Source organism: Poecilia latipinna, unplaced genomic scaffold, assembly GCF_001443285.1.
Source record: "Poecilia latipinna isolate Pla-1442-1.1 unplaced genomic scaffold, P_latipinna-1.0 Scaffold805, whole genome shotgun sequence".
Lineage (NCBI taxonomy): Eukaryota > Metazoa > Chordata > Actinopteri > Cyprinodontiformes > Poeciliidae > Poecilia > Poecilia latipinna.
Genome location: NW_015113421.1, coordinates 223,938 through 245,455, shown reverse-complemented (window position 1 = coordinate 245,455; position 21,518 = coordinate 223,938). Strand labels below are relative to the sequence as shown.

The following is a 21,518-nucleotide window of genomic DNA, read 5'->3' as shown; positions in this document are numbered from 1 at the left end:
CCTATTCAAAGTCCTGACCTGAACCCAAATAAAAACCTGCTACAATAATTGACAAGAATTATTTGCAGACATTCTCCCTTCAATAATTGAGCTTAAGCTACTTTGTGTGGAACAATGGACTAAAAACATCCTTGATACAACGCACTGAAATACCCAGTAACATATATTAGACACAACAAATTCTTGTAACAATCCATCAAATAAAAATAAAAGATTGTGAAGCCTAGATAGAAGCTTGTGTCCTTTTATGTTAACAGCCCTTAAATGCATTTATCTGTTTAAATGGCAAAGCTGCCTGCCACTTGAACCCATTCCCCTTTTCAAGAATATTCTGTCAGCTGTTGTTTCCTCTCAGACCGCCAGAGGGCGCTGCAAGATGTCATTATTTGCTTTGCCTGAGGGTCCCGTGAATAATGAGTTTTAGCGCTTGAATGACCAGCTGATGCAGATCAGGTCCTTCGGAGCCTGTGGCGAAAGTGGCATTTGTTTTCCTGCAGCTTCCCCTGTAAGGACAAAGCTGTAAGAGTCACCTACCTCATGGCTGCAGTGAGAAGGTCGAAATGGGGGAGAGGGGGATCCTCGTATTGGTTAAGATTTGCTACCGTCAGGTGCAGCCTGCCTTCTCTTTATTGTATCCTTTGTGATAAATGAAGACAATAAACTAGACCTTTGGCTCTAATGGGCAGTTGTCCGCTGCTTTGTTTGAGTGCTGGCTGTTTGGCCCCAGAAGACCCAAACAGCAGCAGAGTTTCTCCCATTCGTCATCGGAGCTCTCGCAGACATACAAGCAGAGGGATCAGGCGACAGAAAGAAGTGCGAGTGGCGACCAGGGATCTGGTGGGTATATAATTAATGACCTCATCCTGCTCCTCCGGCTGTCCAAGACACACACAAAGAGCAGCAAGCGAAGGTTTGAAATAAAGGGAAGGAGAGAAAAAGAGGGGCTAATGCGTTGAATGGGGGAGCATATGTTAAAAGCTGAGCTTGATTAATAATTACGAGTTGTGTCAGTGACTGAGTGGCCTTCCTATTGTTCCTGCTGTCGACTTGAGGGGCAATTAAGAGGGCTATACCCCCCCATACTCCCACCCCCAGACATCATCCACCGCTCTTTCATTTTTTATGAAACTGCTTTAGCTCATTTGTTTGTTTTTTGTTCTGTTTTTTAAAAGGAATAGTTCTGTTCCAGTCATTAGAGGTGTACAATAAGAAAAAAAAAATATTTCACCCTTGCCGCAGATCGAATCCGTTTGTTCTTTTCGTCTCGCATAAATTTTTCAGATCAAATGATTTTTCACATCAAGGAAGTGTAAGTGAAGTAAATACAAAAATCTGCTTTTAAGTCATGCTAAAGTGCAAGTGAAGCTGTAAGAGTACATCATGTGGCAAACAACTGAGCAGGCAGCAAAGATATATTACAGGTTACAGTTACTTAAGATAACTCTTGTTATTTTTGAAGTAAAAAAAAAAGTCATTAAAACCTTATCCTAACCCAAAGGAAGAGGGTCAGTGTACCTAATAAACCTAATAACTGCTTGGGCCACCCAAACCCTGCAGAGCTTTATGTGTTCTGACCTCCAGGTTGAGCCATCAGATCACTCCTGGAGTAATTTCCCACAACTAAGAAGGTTCACCACTGTTGTACATTCTATCCATTTGTGGATAATGGCGCCTAGTGTGGTTTGTTGGATCCCCAGCGCCTTTTAAAATGGCTTTGTAATGATTTCCAAACGGTTAAATGTCTCCCATTTATTAGGTTCAGAGTGCAATGACTTTTTCACATTTAGCTGGGATTCTTATCTGTTTTTCTATTGATTTGATCTTTCAGCATTCTTCATTTTGTCAGACTCGTACTATTAAAGTGATTTCTTGATTCTACACCATTGACAGTATTGAGGACCGGGTGTGGCTATTGAGCTAAAATGTGTAGTTGATCATCACAATTAGTATTTGATTTATGAAAGGGGTCACGAGGGCAATTACTGTTTTTAAAATGGGGAAGCTAACTTTTCTTCCTTAATAATTTAAATGACTTTTTTAATCAATCAGCCAGTCAATCAAAACTATGGTCCATATTACTTTTGCAAACCACTGTAAATATTTGGTAAAATGTGTGAAGAGGCAAGATTTTAACGTGGAGGTGTTCCAACCTCGTCAGTCACTGCATCTCTTTGTTGTGCTGTCGTCAAAAAGGCACAGAAAGGACAAAGACAAGAGAAGGGTGGAAGGTAGATGGTCTGTCGAGCGGACAGGGACCGGCTCCTCAGGGGGTCCGCCAGCCCTCCATCCCAAACTCGATACAGTTCGACATCCTGCATTATTCAATCTATTTTACCTACAAGGTACAGAGACACAAATGAGACCAAAGTGATGGCTTGAAATGCACAGAATAGTGGCGAACTGTCAGTTTCGATTTAGAAAAAAAAACTTCATGTAAGGGCAAACATAATGGCCTGAGGTAGTGTCAAGAGGTAGAGATGCACCGCTCAAATTACCTCTCCCTTTCCTTGAACCCCAGAGGCTCTCCTCCCCCTTCCACTTCCCTTCTCTGCAAGTCAACAAAGACAATAAGCTTGAGTGGGTTCAGCCTTGGTTTGTGTGGCATCTAAGGAGCTGCCGCACCTGTCCAAGGTGTGGGGCCCATCTGTACAGTAACAAGCAGATTAGCCTTCCGCCTCAAGCAGGAGGTGGAGCTACAGCAGTCTGGCTTGGGTTACCGCACCCCAGGGAGAAAGTGCGCATATGTGTTAAAGGTTAGAAAGAGTATTTCATGTTGTCTTGGTCAAAGATGGAGGGAATGTGAGTCTGAGTGAGTGTTGGGGGATGTGTGCAGGTGCAACCTCTTAATTGTGCTTGTTTGTTTTTGGAAGATGAGATCATATCGATTCTTTGTCTGTAAAAGGGAGTGTTCACAAACAACTGTCATAAAGACAGCTGCATCCTTCTTGCAGCACAGTATGAGACAAAAATCTTAAAAATGTGAACTATTCACCATATGAGGAAACAGTTACCTAGCACTAATATTGTTGTATAAGTTCAAATAAAAACCTTTCAGCTGATTGACATGAAAAAAAGCGGTCTTGGTCCACAAATGTCTAACAAATTTAGCGTTTTGTAGGAGATTCAATCCATAATAATAAAACACAAAAATGTAAGCAAAGCTCAGGATCATGTATAAGTCATTTTCTACTATCATCTGGTCTGTAGGGTTTTAATATGTAACAGTACCATCAAATATTCATGGTTCACACTGCTACAAATCAGATTTCCTGTCTTGTGTGAAAAGTCCAGGATTCACATGCATTGTGCGTAAGCTGCTTACACGCTATTGTCAGTCCTAAAAGTTGTGAAGACTTGCTTGCAGCCATTAGAGTCTTTTTAACATAGTTCTTGACATTCTGGGTTTTTTTTTCCTTTCAGAAATAGATTCTATGCTGTGTCTATTTCTGGGCATGTTGTAGGCTGGGAAGCCTCCTCAGCACAGGATAAAGTGGGCTAGGTTTACTGGGGCAGAAAATGCTGGAGTGTGACTCAATCCAGTGCCTCCACACAACCAGTCTCTGAAATATGCCTCTGTCGCATTCAGTGTGCTCAGTACCTTTCAAACATGCACTCATTCTGCTGAAAGAGGCTTGTGCAGCATAGGGGAGATAAGGATAAGGTTAGAGCAACGCAAGTCGTATGCATATTTGTATTTTCAAGACCGTGTTTATGTATTTAAATTTAAACTTTTCTCATTCACTGCCCTGATTTTTAAAGCTACTAGCTCTGTTTTTTTACTGTAAAATCAGTGAAACTCAATGTGCAGTTTTTCACCTATAGAACAACATACCATTGTCAGTTTTCACATGGTTTGCTTTTTTATTGTAAAATAAAAAAGCAAACCATGTTGGAGAAAAAGGTTTCAATGTTTAAATGCCTTTGGTTGCACAATACAACACAACAAATCAACAATGCATCCATTTGTAGGTAATGCGGGACACTTCCTGCTTTCGGTAGAAAACAAGTCCTACTGTGAAAACAGCAAGTGGCCATAAAACTGATTAACGGTGCACAACTAACTTGATGGAAAAATATCTTAAACATTTTTATATCACATGGTAATTCGACCAAAATGAATCCTGACCAAGCTTGATCTTTGTCAAGGTTTGCATCTGCTGTGGCATACCATTAAAGGCTGACCAGACAAATACTCAATCTGTCACAGTTCACTTGATGTGATCAGAATGTGAAGCAAAATGAAAGCAAAATAAAAAATAAAAAAACAAATAGAAAAATATCATAGAAATTCTAAACAAATATTTAATGAATGAGACAAGAACTGTTTTTATTAGCTGTGCACCTTTGCTAATGAAAAGAAGTATTAGTAGGTATATTTTTAAACTTTGTATGAACTTGTCTTTTAAAATCCCAAAGAAGGATGACGTGAAATGGAAGAGTGCACCTGTGGCCATCTCTTTGCATGGCTTTGTAAAAAAAAAAAAAAAACAGTCTCACACATGCACCCGATGACACTCATATTGCACAGCACCATTCACCAGTAATCAGGAGTGACAGATCTGGGATGCAGGGTGACACAGCAAACTTCAAATTACAAAGAGCACCGCAGAGAATGACTAAGCAGAATCTTTTTCATCCCCACATGCTGTCCTACAACCTATAAGGCAAACAAAGATGGCATAACAATTTAAAAACTGGAAAAAATATATAGAATAACAGCTGATAGTAGAGCAGATTTATTTCTTCATCTTAGAAAAATGTTTGCCAAAGATACTGTCTACAGTATTCCGCCCAATGGGTCTCATAAAGCTTTTCTATGTCAAGTTTGCAAGAGTAGCATTTTTAGCACCAGCATTTCCATTTTGAAGACCGACAGTAAACCTTTTCACAGTTGGACGTGAACAGGTGCTTAAGAGGATTTATCAACATGTCTTGAGTCGATACAATCTTCAAGCATCTATGTGTGTGTGAGCCATGTGGTTGGGTGTGTGCAAGCTGAAATCACTTGGAAGACGTCCCAAGAATTTGATTAACACACATCCCTACTTTCCACACCAGGTGGACATCACGATCAATCAGACTCTTAAAGATCTGCGCTCTCCTCTCTTGCTGAAAATTAGATTTAAGGGGGAAAAGTGCCCAAGGAGCTTTTAGTATGAATCACAATCAGAGAAGCTTGTTGAGGCGATAACACGGCTGACATGCACTGCATGAGCTGCTGTGGTGGTCACAGTTCTCATGTTCTCAGACCTGTTTGGATTACTGGGACAGTCGGCTTTCAGGAGGAATCTGGTGACGGCAAACAATGGAAATACATCTCAGACCTCGACTTCTTCAGCATGATTGAACCCAAGGCGTTGAATCCAGTAAGATCATTTTAAGCTAATGCAAGTTGATACAGGGTAGTTGTTTTATGTGTACAAATAACATGAGGTGATGACGATCAAGTGTGGATTCCTGATGCTAAACGTTCAGCTGTATCAAAAATATCTAACAGCAAGTAAGCAATTTTTCAATCACAACTGTGCCAACACAGTTGACACATTATTAATATAAATTGTTTGGTCCGAGGATTTCAGCTCATGATTGTGAAGTGGAAGAAAAAAATAGATTCATGGTTAAAACGAGTGTACAGTTGTATCTTTTACTCTGATATAAGAGTGTAAAGAAGAAGGTTGCTGTCATAAAAATTTTTCCTTTTGCATTTTGCCCCAAGCCGTATAGGAGATCCAACAAATAATGAAAGAACCACCTGTAGTCAGCGGGATGCAAAAAATTAAGCTTTTTGGCTAATATAGAAAACAGCATAATTTGCTATGTGAAGTACTTAAGACCATCCCCAATAGACAAAAATATGCTGGGAGCAACTAACAACTAACATTGCTGAAGAGACACTTCTTTTTGGCAACGTCAGGGAAGCTATTCAGAGTAGTGGGACGTTAAATCGATACGAATCCTGTGAGAACATTAGAGGTTTCAAAAAAGACATATGAGGCTCACCTTCCACACTTCAGACTTTTATCTGTGTTGTCCATGTTTGCTGTACTTTGTGATGGTTAATTACATGAAGAGTTGCAAGGTGACAGTACCAATAGTTTTACAAGGATTCTCATTTATTCTGCATTAATATACGGCCACACAAATGCAGTTTAAGTATTTTGTAATTCAAGCTGCCTCTAAAATAATCGGGCTCATTTTTCATTTCCACTTTCTTTCCCTATCACCATATAAACTGTTTGGATTACAGACAGAAATCTGGGTTAACCCTCACCACTCCAACACAGGAGTCACACTGGGACATGCTGTCCTATCTTGGAGCTCTGTTGGGGGTTAAGCTCTTCACTACGGTTGGGATAAGCTACCTGCGGCTCCCAGTGCTCCTGTCTGCTTTCATGATCCACACTCTGTCCCCCGTACAAGTCTTAGTGGCCGCATACTGTCCATCTTCACGACGTAAAACACGGTATTAACAATGCATGGGCAACGTGCTTATGAGAATTAGAGGGATATTTCCCAGTGGTTAATGGCTGGTTGTTACATATTCACACAGCAGGCAGCAATAAGAGCAACATAAGGAAGACGGGAAAGCCTCCTGAGGGCAACAATAAACTAATGGATGTATTCTCGTTAACACCAAATGGTGTGCGTTACAGTGTCAGTGTGTACATGCGTGTCCTAAAGGGTGCAGTGAATCATGGCTGCGCAGAAGCTTCTTGATACACCTCTCTGCTCTGAGTGCCAAGAACTGATCTGAGGACTGATGAGTGGCTGTTGACCTCACAGCTGTAAGGGGTGGGAGACCAAAGGTCGCTGCCAGATAAGGCCTGTGCTGGGAAAAGAATAAGGTTGACATGAGATGAAACAGAAGGAGCAGACTGAAGGAGTTTTTTTTTTTTTAAATGTTAAACTAGGAATGCAATGAATAATATGTTAGCTGTTAGTCACTACCTTTTCTGTACATGTTTTGTTGCTTTTGTTGCTACAGGAAATGCTGAAGTATATATATAAAAAAAAAACCTTTTGGGTTTCTGGTAGGGGTAGCAGAGTCCCTAAAAATTTTGTAATTGGGAAAAATAGTTTCCCTTTGCAGTGATTCAATACTTTGTGTTTATTTACTGCATAAAATACAGTGAACAATATTTAAGCTCAGACTTGTACATCACAAAATGTGAAAATGTGGTATGAATCATATTTTAAGTCACTATGCAATGAAAATCAGAGAATCCATTTTCTGATTTTCCCTCAGCACTCTGAATTGTTGGTATCTTGCATGCATGCAGTCACTCAGTTCCTCTCTCTTTACTCTCATATCCTGTTTTCTGCTTCAGCCCAGCTAGACTTCGGCCAGTCTGTTTCTTCCCCTTTGTATGTCATGTTAGTTGAGAGGGGGGGTCACATTCCACCAGCACTTTCCAGAAAAACAAAAACAAGCCCTCTCTATAGACGTCCTGTCAACATCCTTCGTCCCCCTGCTTCCTTCTTCTTCCCCTTCTTCTTCTTGCCTGCCATTTAGCCAAAGCCCCTCCGTAGTGCATCATCATCCTCTTTGCCTAGCACTCTTCTTTCTCCCAATCGCTCCTCTACTCCACATGCCCTGTCTAGCACCCCTTTCCCTGTCCCTCCCTGCTACTGTTACATAAGCTTCCAGTCATCGATTCAGGCCATATCGCTTTTGTTCTCTCTGTATTGGTGTGTTTGTGGGAGCCTCAGCAACCAGGGCCAAGCCTTAATGAGCCTGCCACAAAGGCCCATTGATGAGGGGCCCAGTGTTGGAGAGGATGACCCCAGCCAAGAGAACCCAGAACTGTGCATGAGCTGCCTCAGGCTCACCCTCAAAACAAAGAAGTGCACTGTGGACAGAGACCCGAAAAAGGCAAAGGGACATGAGGGAGACAGATAGAAGGAAAGAGGGGTGGGCATAACTGTGTAAGCAAGTCAAAAAATGTAAGACTAAAAGATGTTGGGAAAAAAACCTAATGAGACACGTGACTTCAGGAAGTTGCTTCTCAGAATATTCCTTTCCCTCCGTTATCTATGCTCTTCCATCAGTCTCGTTCCACCGTGCATCCTAACAGGAACAGAGAGATCTGCCCTTTCTCTGCCAGGAACATGTGCGTGTCTTCATCTCAGTCATGGATCACAGATCAGATTTAGAAGTTTAAAAAGTAACCTAGGTTGACTTCTTTCTTCATCGTTACTCGTAAGTTGTTCAGGAAGCGGACCAAGCATTGTGACGGGAACCCTCACCCAGCTTTGGAGCGCCGACCGAAACACAGCCAGGTCCTGGAGCCAACATTGCAGGAGACAGATATGTTTCGCTGATTGCATTTGGTTTGGAGCAGCTGCATTTGGGAATCTGTCCTGGAGCAGAGAAAGAAAGAAAGCAGAGATAGTTAGAAGCCGACATGGCACAATTCTTTGGAGAAATTGAATTTTGTGACTGAAATAGTTTAACATTTAGGATTAATTTCAAGCTCAAATTTTTAGTTTTTTAGCAAAAGAGTGATAGGTCAGACAGTTCTTTGAAGTTGAAAGGAGAGCTTTTTGCAAAATCAGCTGCTAAAACGGTACAAAGATGACTCTAGCAGCTCGTCTCGAAGACCTAGAAGTGACCCTGGAACACATGCTGTTGGACGTTTTTGTAAGTTAACCCTCGTTTCCTTTTAACGTCCTTTACTGTTTTATTAACTTTGAACAAGTGATATTAGATTAAATTTGCCATCCTTCCTCCAGCTTCTCTCTGTACTTCATCAGTATAATCTCTCCAGCTCCTAATTGTAACTAGAGACCAGAGGCCAACATATGTTCGTGCCTCATCCAGATGTTTGCTCAATAATTGGCATGGAAGAAAAAAAAAAATTCAGATGGTTAATCATGCAGCTCCTGTGCATAAGAAGGAGATCTGGGGTGAAACCAGCAATCCAGCCTGCAACGAATGTCCTAACGAACACATGACTCAGCATATGATTGGTCCTGCAAGTTCAAAACTGTGTGAGGAAATATGAAATTTATGATAAAAGATCAATGAAATTGAATGTGAGAGTCATGGTTAGAGGGAGATTGTTCTTTCCCCGGAGCTTCCTGAAACATTTGGGCGCGCCAAGTGCACCTTCCCACCCCTTCATATCCAGAAACATATGTTTGTAGAACCTTGCGTGGTTTACCTCTGCTCAGGCACATTTGCGGGCTTGGTACCAGCAGAGCCCCTGCTCGCTTTGATGTACCCGGCTGCTGTAATGAGTTTGGTCATTAAGCTGCTGTTTCCCTTTAACATTGTTTACAGGGACCGGCATCTGTTGGAAGCAACCGTAATCTACCCTTATTCCTCAGATATGCTGAGCCTCTGGTGCGCATTAGCAAGCATTCAATCCTCTGCTGCAGGGGACTGAAATCTCACCGTTTCATGTATGCATATATAAGTACATATCTGATGCTCCAATCCATCAACCTATTTTGGAGATTTGGCCATTTTCTCACATTTAACAGGCGATTTACGACCACGGCGATAAAGATTAGTTAGCATTTACAGGCCACAACTGGATTTGGATTATTCGTGCTTTGCTTGTGACATGGAAAGAACAGAAAATGCTTCCTTTTTTCTGCTTTTCCTCTCCACTAATTAGATTGCTTATTTATTTATTTGTTTTAATTGTTGAAAAAGGCTGGAAAACAGATGCTTATCTGCCCACTTTGCATACTTAAATTAGAAATATTCAAATTTCACGTAACCTTTCCAGTCTGGTGGATGAACATACACGCATATGGCAGACACACACACACACACACACACACACACACACACACACACACACACACGCATACACACACGGATGAAGAGATGAGCTCATTTTACTGAACCATCAAATTAAGGCAGGGAAAATTAACAACCATTATGGGAAAGCTTACCAGCAGACCATTTCTTGATGCAGACATCTAATTTTCATGAAAATGTTAACATTTTAGGGAGTTTTAAGGCACAATTACCCTTCCCCCAATATGTACTGTATGTACAGTGGGAGAAAAAAAAATCAGATTAGAGTATCTGTGACTCTAACTGTGTGAAACCGAGGAATATTAAGGGCCATTAGAATAATGACAGCGATTCTCCATCCTCCAGCAGAGAGGAACCCCCAAAGCCCTACATCTCTGCTCCTGCTGCTCATTGGCTCAGAGCAGCAGCAGCAGCAGCAGCACATGGCTATATCCAAGGGTGCACAGCAATTTTCATTAGCACACCATTGCATATGAATGATTCAGGAGAGCTGAGGTCGAGAGCAAAAGAATTTCTTTTGCAGCAAGAAAAGCGAGTCACTGATATGTTGTCTCAGTAGGAATTTGTGGTAAATCCATTTTTATCTCGAGACAGACATTTTTTTATGGACTCTATTACATCCCTGTAAAATTTTAAATGCTTCACTAATGGAATACTTAAGAGAGAAAATCCATCAGCTCTGGTATGATTAAGTTATGTTTGATTGCACTGATTGAATCTATCAGTCTCATCATCTATCAAAAAATTTAAATTTCGTAACTTCAGCATCAGACTGTAGGCTGTTTCCGACATCTTCATACCAAAACATGCAAAATGTAGCATAAACATCAGATAATAATAAAAAAACTGACAGGTTTATTCAACCAAGTGAGGAAAGTCTCTTGGTGAGTCAATCAGAAGCAGGTTTGGGGCAACATGGGACATACGTTATGTTTGATACTAAAAAATGTAAAAAAAAAAAAAGAAAAAAGAAAAAGAAAAAAGAAAAAAAAGAAAAATGAAAAGTGGTTTCATGTTTTTTTTTCCTATGCTCACTTAAACCCCATAAATATTTATAGCTATACCTGATTATGTTTTTTTTTTGTTTTTTTTTTCACATTTCTAACTTGATGTCTTATTGCTGTACCAAATTTTCACACATTTAAATGTGGAAAAATACAACTTTTAATATCAACAGGGGGAGAAATGACATTAAGAAAAATGTTTTTGCTTTGAACCGACTCAAAAGTGATTTTACTGGCAGGCATTTCAATGGAATAAATGTAACTGAAGAATTTTTCATCCATCCATGGACATAGCCATTGGAAAGAACTGCTTCCCAGAGAGAAGCAGTTTTTTCCAGGTGAAAGGTCAGATCTGTGTGTTCTGTACAGCAAAGTTAAAATGAAATGGCATGTTTCAAGAAACATTATCCACCAAATGACATGAAAGCATCCTTTGACCTGAGTGAATAATGACAGTATCTGTCTCCGCTGATTGGATCATTTGTCATAAAATGCCAGTAGGTGACGTCATCTCGCCCGCTGCCAAAGCCGTTTTGTGTTGTGTTGCCGATCCGCAGAGCTGTGAGGGCACGACAAACGGAGAAACGGGGAGGTGGCACCTCCTTTTTCCGAACACGCCTCACAGTCGCGCACAAAGGCTGACAGTCACACCGGGAAATGAAGCAGCTCTATTAAAGATGCATTCATTCCGTGTGTAGTTTAATTGAATCCCCTCCTCGCACCCCCAACAAACGTTGCAGCCTCCCAGTCATCTTCCTGTACATCTCCTCTGAGATGAAGGCCTGGGGGTGGGGGGCGACTCTGAACACGGCTTCTCTCGCTCATTCCCATCCCCCTGGAAAAAGACCTCAGCTGGATGGGATTGTTGCCATCACAGCTGTACTGCTCTGCTCTTTGCCTCGCTGTTCCTTCTTTTTTCAGCGTCTCTGGAGCTTGCATCTCTGCGAGAGATTGTAAGAGCCTGTGGTGTTAAGAGACAATTCAGTATGTCAGACGTTAAAACAGTGTGGAGGTCTGAGCTGTATTTTGCAACCCATATGTGTAAAGCACTTAATTATACTGATTTTACCATACTGCTATTCATGTGGTGTAGTGGCTATTGACTTTGGGACTTGTGTAGGAAAATTAGGTTATGTAATAGATTTGTTCTGCCAATAACTATAGTGCGGCGATCCTTCGCTGCCTTTCTTTCTCACTTTCTCTGGTGACCAGTTGTCATATTTTTTAATAAATAATAATAAAATTTATTTTCCTGGCTCAAATGTCTGTGAAATAAATGTAACTCAAGCATTTGTTTATTTATTCGTTGTCCTTTTGAGCATAGTGTTTAAGAACTTTTGGCTAGAAATCCACTAATCAACATAGGAAAGACAAGAACACATGACATTTAAGTCAAGCTTATTTGAACAATATTATAAGCCTGCTGTATAAATAACAACAGGCATGCATGTAGATATATAATAGGAGAAGTTCCAGGGTTAAACCTTGGGGTACATGACTTAAAGAAGGACAATTGTGACAATATGTTGAAGGGGGAGCGTCAGAAAGAGCAGGAGCTTCTTAAAGAGACGGAAGCCAATTTTAAGGCGTCAAATTTCTTTTTGGTTATATTTGATATATGCAGCATTTTTATAACAACTGAAGGTGATATAGTAACTTGATTATGATATAAAATGGCACAATGTGCCTGGAAAATACATAATACTACCCCTTCAATGATTCTGCTTTTGTGACACCGTTCTGTGAATTAACTTGAAGTGAAAATGCGTGGTCTGTGACATGGAAACAGAGAACAGAGTAGTGAAAAACATTACCATCGTCATCTGTTTTCTCAGAATGATGTCCGTCTCTTGTTTTAAATCTGATTTTTGTTTTGTTACAAAAACATTTTGCCAGATTTGTAATCCACTTAACCGTAATTATTATCATTCTAAAAAAAGACCCAAAACATTTTTTGCCAAAAGTGATTTTTAGTTGTTTTTTTTTTTGTCTAAATTATCTTTTGACTAACTTAAATTACAATATGTGAATGCATTAAATATGATTAATTACCGTTACTTTTAATATTGAAAAGGGAGGGATGGTCATAGAATCAATCAGATTTGACTTTAGTGAAAAGAGAATAACGGTCAGCTTCATCTTTTGTTTTTTCACGTGTGCATCCAGAAACCATTTGGCTATGATCATTAATCTTTTAATTTTTATTACCTGCATAGTTTATATTCTGAAGAACTGTGTATATTCTCTATTTAACTGGCCCAACACACACAGCAGCTTTACAGTAAGCTGATATGAATAATTCAGAAGCTATGAATTCTATTCAATGGGGCAAAAGCACATCTAGCACCCCATTCAAATCTGCAGCTACCGACATAATAGACTGCTGATTTTCCCATTGGAATGATATATTCTAATTCCAATATAAGGCATAGATGGCTGCATGATTGTGGAGTGTGAGTCAAGGCCCTGTAAAACCATATCAAAGTTATAAACACAGTACATTCGGTATCAGTTCATTTTGTTGGTGCCAGTGTCTAACATGTTAATCAGCAGCAAAAATGCAAACCCTGATCCTCAGCCACACATGCGTGTCGATGTGTGGGGGAGCAGATGTGAACCGTGAGCGACAGAACTTGACCAGGACAACCTGTCCCAGAGATACAGCAAATCTCCAAAAAATAAAAAAATAAAAAATAAAAAAAATGTCCTAGATTTTTTGCAGTTAGTCACACACACGTCCCTGATTCCTCGCGGCCTATCCGCAACCGTTTCTGAGCTTGTAAATTTCTTTCTGATGCCTTCGTATGCAGATGGTGCTTCTAGGACGGTAATTGAAGTGGAAGCACCCCTGCGGAGAAGTCACATTGATTGGTTCTGGACTGATAAAAGGGTGGCAGGCCCCCTCTTTCTGCTCATCTTGGTCTGTGGAGACAGAGGGGAAAAAAAACAACAACATGGAGCTAAAGAGCACAAATGGAGATGTACAGAGAACACGAATTGAATTACACTCTTGGGGTGGAACTGTTAAGACTGAGCTGTTTATCTCTTACCCTCGCAATGTTGCCGTAACACAATACCTTGCAATTTGTGGAGCTTCGAAATGCAAACATTTAGCTCAGCCCCCCTTTCCTTCCCTGATTGTGATGGGCAGAGTCTAACTATAGGGCAATTCCATAAACACACGCACTCGCTCCCACACACACACGCAATCAGGAGCTGGATGAGTCAGGCAGCCGTGGGCAGAGGCAGGCAGAGTTATCAGGGTAAATTAATGCAGAACAATGCCAGAATGGCACAATTTAGAACCATTGCGTCTTGTTATTACAGCTACAAACAAAGACTCAGCAGATACAAGGCAGAAATAAAACCCAAACAATCCAGCAGCTTCCCCCCCCCCTCGTTAACACGTCTCATATTCAGGGAGCAATTCCTTTGTTTTCTTTTATTGTCTGTTTGTATCTGTATGTTCTCTTTCTATTATTAGCTCAAGGTTCATTTTGAGGACAGCTGCTTTTTGTGCACAAGGCAAATGAAGACTCTGCAGCTTTTGGACGTTTTTCTGTTTCACCACCAGGGTGAAACTAGTTTGCTTATGTTTTTATTTATTTATTTTTTTGCATATAAACTACACAGAGTTGTGTCGTCCTATGATCTCTGTGAAACAGCAGCAGGAACTGATCTTTGTTGAGATCTTTTTTAACTTCTTCCACAAACAGTTTTTCCACAAAGAATCAGAAATGACTCATTGTTTTAAGTTTGTTTGTTTTTTTTTCCAATCTCCTCCACTTCAGTTTGTCTTTTCTGAGTTCTGTCTGTGTGCAGACCGAGTTTATAAATATCCCGTCTGATATTTTTCATGTAGGCCACAGTCACTCACTCACAGATGTAGGACATGGTGTTGAATAAATAATGCTTACTGGGGATTACCACTGCAGATTATTTTATTCCTATCTGTTTGTCGCTACACCTTGGCAAAATGTGTGTTTGAGCCCCTGTTTGACACGCATCAAAGCATGCAGCCGTAGAGCCTCGGGCTTCTTACTTAGAGGAAAGAAACATGGGTGGCTTCGATCTGAGATCCAGCGGTCAGTCTTCTGCAACCAGCCAAACTTTTGCATTCTGCAGTAATAGAATATATTAATTCTTCCTTATGTTTTGCCACTATACAAAGACAAAACTTTCATGTATTTGAATGGGATATTAAGAAACTGACTAACACACGGAAGCACAATAATGAAGAGGAAGGACATGGTTTTCAATTTCATTTTTAGAAATAATAATAAAAAAAAAATCATACATTTTCAGAACTTTAACGCCATGTCTTAAACAGCAGCTAGTACAGCTGCAGTTTTTCATGCAGCTCTAATTGCACATCTAAAAACAAGAAGTTATTTTGACTCTGCAAATGAGCACAAGCTCATTTGAACTGAACAGCATTTGTGAACATCAATTTTCAAGTCTTGCTGCAATTGGCAATTGGATTTGGGTCTGGGCTTTGACTGGGACACTCTGGATGTAGCCTTAAGGCTTTTGTGCCACTGCATGGTTAGCCTCAGCTCCTGTCTCAAGTCTTCTGCATCCTGTAGCAGATGACATCCATCCATTTTCCCCTCTGCTCTGACCCACTTCTGTGCCTCTGCTGAAGAAAAGTCACTTCACAGTATGATGCCACCTTCATCCCATTTCACTGTGGGGAGGGGGTCTTCAGGATTTTAGACACACAGGTCACTTTTTGACCTGTGTGTAGGCCAGTAAAGATAATTGGTTGCACTGGATTCCACGTAGGCAAATCAAGGAAAGGGAGTTTAAAACTCAGGCACACAGATGCAGATTTGTATTTGTTAAACAACTTTGAAAATCTCGTGTTGCTCTTCATCCACTTTACAGTTATGAACAAGCATCAGTTTGTCTCTAAAATATTCAAAAGTACAGTGAAGTCAGTGGAGTTCATGTGACGAGGTGAGAGAATTTAAGTTGTGAATACCTTTTCGTTCATACCATGTATTTGCTCCCCAACTGTACATGCAAGTCAGAATCCGACATCATTGCCTCTGTGTAAGATGTGTATCAATACTCGACTGTCAGCTGACTGAGTTTGGTTAATCAGCTGACAGCTGAGTATTGATGTCCTCAGGCGAACAGAGCCCACCAGTGAGTGATGATGGGAATATGACAGTAAGTCACTTGGAGTGGCTGTAACTCATGACTCCAATAGCTTTGATGGACCTGTAAAGAGTACGGTGATGGATACAGGAGACTGACTCAGCTGAATGGGGTGCTGACGCTCCCTGCGGCTACCTGTGACCGGATGTACCCTGAAGCAAAACTACCGTCACTGCTCTTTGGAGAGCAACATACGGAAAATGTCTCAGTTTTTCCCTGAACAAATTCATTCTAGGGTCTGGTTCTGCTTTCAGGAGTAATGGGCATGGTTGACTGCAGGGATGTGTGTTTGTCTGTATGTGGCATATTCCCACCATTGTGTCCAATAGCCTAGACAGTGCAGGGAGCGAAAGCTGGATGTGGGATTTCAGAGATAATCTCCCCTCCAGATGGCAAAACATCCCATATTCCTTTTGAGGTTCCCCACGTGATTCCCTGTGTAAGGGTTGGGTGTGTGTGTGTGTGTGTGTGAGAGAGAGAGAGAGAGTAGTGGGGGTGTATTTTTTTTTTTGCTCCAAAAATTATTATGGTGTCATGTGACACAAGTGCGTATGCTAATAAGAGCTATAACGTCACATTAATCCAGTGACCTGGTTAAGCCCCCATCTGAAGGAAGTGAGTCTGAGTGGGAGGGAGGGGAGCTGTCGGAGCAGGAGAAAGAGAGAGGAGAAGGGAGACAAAGCACGCTCCCTCTCCCTCCCCTGCAACACACTCTTACACACACTCATTCACCTCGTAAACGGCAGACTGAAGCAGAGACGGAGACGGAGGGGAATGGCCAGTGTTTTGACACGAAGGGGAGCCGGAGCAGAGAGGGGCTCTCACTAGGACCAGAGTTGAGAGTTCTGCACATCCCACACTTTCCTTCTTGTCGCACACACACCCACGCGTAAAAACTCGCGTGAAGCACGGCTGTCAGGCTGGACGGGACGGCGAGGACACCCACTTCGTACACGCACACACATGCTCGCACTCCCACAGAGACGCAGACTCTGGAGCGTACCATGGTGGTCCAGGGAGCTGTGACACCCGGGAGGACCCGCCGGCTGATGCTGAAGCTGCCGGTGGGGACTCTCCGGAGGAACAGCGGAGAGAGGGTAAGAGGTTCATCTGATGTCCTTTCAACCTTCAACCTTAACTTTGCTTGAGGGTTAAAGGTCCGTCTGTGTGACAGTGCTTGCTTGTGCTGCTTTGTGTTTGAAACGGGATTTGAAAAAGGTTCTTGGCTAATCCAGGGAACCGTATTAGATCTGAGTTGGTGGAAGGCAAGTGAAGAGCAAAGCTTTTAATCTCTGCTATGGACAATACTTCTCGGTGTTCCCTTCCTGTCAGGATGAGCCTGTCAGTCTGTGCAGCTTTCAGCCACTGCAAATGTATACAACTGCTGTCCTCGGATTCAAGGTTACAGGGAACTTACAGGGAAGCCACCTCTGACAGTGCATATAAACAGGCTTGAGACATGAGATTGTTTCTTTTTTCTTTTTTTTTTTTTATCAACCTAAACCACACATAGCCTGAAGTGCAGCATTGCTCTGAGTGCTGAGCGCATTACATGCTGGAAGTCAGCTTGTTTCTGCTGTAGAAGAGAAGCTTCAGTGTTCAGGGGCTTTTTGTGTGTCTGGTGGGCGTGCTCTAAAGGCCAAAGATAATAGTTAAGCTTAGATACGGAATGTGCATTCACGGTTACCCTTTATGTCAGTTTCAAAAGACAGGTTGCAACGTGCAGTGGCTTTAGCTCTTTAGAAAACGTGTTTACTCCAGCAGAGAGCTAACTATGAGTGAGGCGAAGAAAAGTTTGCAGCTGTGTGAGCGTGTTACCCCCAAAAAGGGTTCATTCTGTGATGCACACTAGTGCTCTTTCATGTTGTAAACGCTGGTATTAAGTGAATCATAGTTAAATAGGGCTTGCGTCCAGGTGATGAGCGATTCGGGCTTAAGTTATACCAGACAGCTAGCTCTAAATCATGAGGTGCCTGGAGGATCAAGCAGAGAAGAACAGTGCCTTTCTTTTGTAATCCAAGTCTCTTGATGCATTGTAATGTGAGTTTGTTCATGTTTGAAGAAGTTCTGACTCCAACTAGCATTTTGAGGTCTGCAGCGTTTCACTTTGTGGTTCTTTGAGTGCACACAAAGAATACAGTGGTACACACAAGAGCACACACACACACACTGTACATGTGATTATAAAATTTACTTTCATTTTAATAAGCACAGACTCGCATTCCCCTAACTTGCCTGCTTCCTTCTTTTGACACAAACGGCACTAAAACAGTTATTCATCCATGAGCTGTGCTAAAGTAAGTCAAGTTTAATACATAAATTATTCTTTTTTTTCTAAGACTTACTGGTGAAGGAAGGACTAATGATTTGAACAAATCTGACCACAAATTTGATTGAAGTTGATTCTTCTGTTTGATTCAATTGCATTTTCCATTTAATGCAACTCAGCTTGTGCCTATAATGTTGTCAAAATATCAGCATTTATAAATAAATTAATGATGCAAAAAAAAAAAAAATTAAAATGTTTGAAATTCTAATTTGCATAAAAACAATACACATTGAGTGTCTTCACCAGCTGTGGCAGCAGTTTACCTGAACAGTGATGGTCGACAATCCAAACAGTGAGCTGGTGCAGGAGGTTACAAACTCTTGTACCATTGCAAGTGTGTGAACAGAAGATTGTTTGCAATTCTTTCAAATTTTTTAATCAAAAAGGAAAAACAAAAAAAAGAAACATTAATAAGTAAAAAAAAAGTAAAGTTATGTAAAACACTTTATAATGTATGTGCTACATTTATTAACAAGAATAAATGTTTGCTTAAAGAGTCGAGCTGACAAAAACTGTCCAGAAATCACTTACTCTAATTGATCACCAAATAAAATGCGACACAAATGACCAGAAACAGAAATTGGACAGATCAGTACAATTGCATTGACAAGGTCATTGTTTGCACTGTTGAGAAATCTGCTTTCCAATTACACTTTTAGCTGAATCTAAGGCAAATGTTTCCATGACGGACATTAACAGTGATCTTGTCTACAGTTTAGTTTTTATAAAGTGAAGCCGCACACTTCAGTAAATTCCTTAATCTTAATAACTGCTGACTTTTCTACTGCATATTTGGATTAACTAGAGTAATAGATTCAAGATGTTTATGAGAGAACAATAATGCTTGAAACAAATTCGGCTGTACTGCATATGGTTCAACATTTTTGAATGCTGGTGCTGCAGACGCTCTATTGAATATCGTCCACTCTATCCAGTCATATCACCTTAATGACCAGTTGGAACTGCTCAACATTTGAGTTGAGTAGCAGTAGCCATTGGCAATCACCTTAATTAAAAGAGAAAAGCAGATCTCCACATACTGAGAGGAAGGGTCTCCGTTGCTCTTTCACTGATTGCATTCCCTTTTTCTGCCTCCTATTATTCTTGTAACCAGCTGTGTGCTGACAGGTTGAAGACTTGGGTTATTTGCAATGATTTACATAAATATGTTTCTTTTTGTTTTTGTGCCAGAAATGAAACTATGTTCTAGGAAGTATTTGCTTTATAAACGGTAAACACTCAACTGACTATCTATATATTTTTAAATCGGCTCACACATGAAGCAAATTGTCCAATATATTGATAAAGAGGTTCTTTCTTTGTTCTGCAGTGGCAAATAGCCTATGTGCTATGATGCACCATTCTGAGAGACAAGGAGGCACTATGTCTTTACTGAGTCACTTGAATACTTTCACTTTTATGCTTCACTTCAGCTTTGTCCTGCTCTGACTTGTCATGTTTGGTAACTTTGTTCGTTTTTGCCTAATCTCTGCCAATCTCGGACGTGTCCAAGTGCAATAGGAGCAGTTTGTGGAGTGTTAAGTTGTGTGTATATTACAACTTAACATGTATGTAATGTATGTATGTCTTTCTGTAAAGCAGTTGACTTGGCAGTGTGGGTGGTTGTGATGGAAACATTAAACTCCAAGCTTCTCGATCATCAAATTAAGCCTTGTTTTTCATGTCCTTGAGCATTTTTCTATGAACATGCATGACGTTTTTCTCGGTGCTCATCCCTCTGGCTAAATACTTTGCTCTATCTCTCTAGCTTATTGGCATCTACTAAACTTGTTCAAACAACATTTAAAACCAAATCTTCAAGATTGTTTTTATCTCCCAGACTGCAGGGAGAAATGCTGTGTTTGTCTTGTTATTTTGCTAATTCAAATAAATTGCCTCATGTTTCGGTCAGCATAGTTTGTGGTGGATGTTGGCTTCAAGAGATTTAATTGAGTTTTACATGCTCTGAAGAGCAACATTGTTCATAGTAGAGCTACGACACACTTCAGAAAAACATAGTTACCTCTGACTATAAGAGATTACCATCATTTTATTCCCCACATCATATTTTACAAAGCATCTTTTCAGCTTGCATTTCATAAAATGTTCTTCAATCTCAAAGCCATTCATTTTTTTATGTGAAGTTATTATAATCAATAGCTCTCTTATATCACTTTAAAGCAAATATATGTATACTATGTACTATGTATAAAGTCAGATTTTTTTTTAGTTCAGTTTAGAAAAGACAACAAAAACACACCTGAAGTCGGAATCCCCACTGGAAAAGGGGTCACCAATCAACTCTGAGTTCACTAATCAAAAGGCTGAATATAGTCAGTGTTGCAGTTATAAACTATTTATTAGCCAAGCTGACGTTTGCGTTGAATTATGCCAGGGTTGCACAAAGTTTTGTACAATTACGACGCTTTTGTGTTCATCTATTGGACTAATCCAGTCGGAAGCCCCTGATAGCGTTACTCTAGAGTAGTAACAGGGCACAACACCATTTGTCACTCATTGATTGAACCAGCGGACTGGCTGGGTGTGGATGGCACAGCATCTCCAATGAAGCATCATTTGGACCAGTTCTGATCCACAAAACGCATTGTGTTAAATGAACTGGCAGGATTGGACAAATTCCAAGCTATGTGTGTGATTACTAGAGTAATACATTTCCTCAGTAAATATTTGCAGTGGTTGATGAAATTATAAACTTAAACAGCCCTGAGACGTGATCTCTGACCTTGCTTTACTCTTCATTTCAGGACTAATTTCCTCCTATGACACCTTATCACTTCTTCCTGATCCTGACGTTAAGGAATGCACTCACACAAAAGTAAACAAACTGGCTGCTAGCTGGCAGGCGTCCACTGCTCCGAGAATTTACGTATGCTCCTACAAATTTGTAATATTTTCACAAAATCTCTCGCTTTAAAAAAGCGTAGCTATTCCTTTAATTTTGCAGAATACAGACATTCAAGTAAAACTCTAACAAAAGTGACTTAACATCAACAAATATAGTGTTACATAATAATTCAGCATTATAATAAACCTGACAAAATGGTCGCAGCTCTATGACTAACCCATGTTACATAAACTCAAGCAGGACATTTGTCGACTACAGACTACAGACAAGGACTTTTCAGAACCTTTAAGTAAGAGTGGCAACAGAAGAGTTAAAAGTGCTTAGATATTGTACTTGAAAAGCCCTAAGTGTTTAATACATTGACAAATTGTGCAGTTAGTGTTG

General features: G+C 40.5%; 1 protein-coding gene across 3 annotated transcripts in view; it reads left to right on the top strand.

The window, feature by feature from the left end:
* Positions 1–21,518, top strand: part of frmd4a (FERM domain containing 4A) — a 103,305-nt gene that overhangs the window by 8,928 nt on the left and 72,859 nt on the right. The window contains exon 1 of one of the 3 annotated variants that reach the window (XM_015047048.1): positions 7,921–8,641. The exons of 1 other annotated variant lie outside the window; for it this stretch is intronic. In XM_015047048.1, coding sequence (XP_014902534.1) covers positions 8,576–8,641 — 66 coding nt within the window. In that variant the 5' untranslated portion in view covers positions 7,921–8,575. Of the gene's footprint in view, positions 1–7,920; positions 8,642–16,574; positions 17,037–21,518 lie in introns of those variants that run through there. One more of the 3 variants, XM_015047047.1, reaches the window with a different exon arrangement.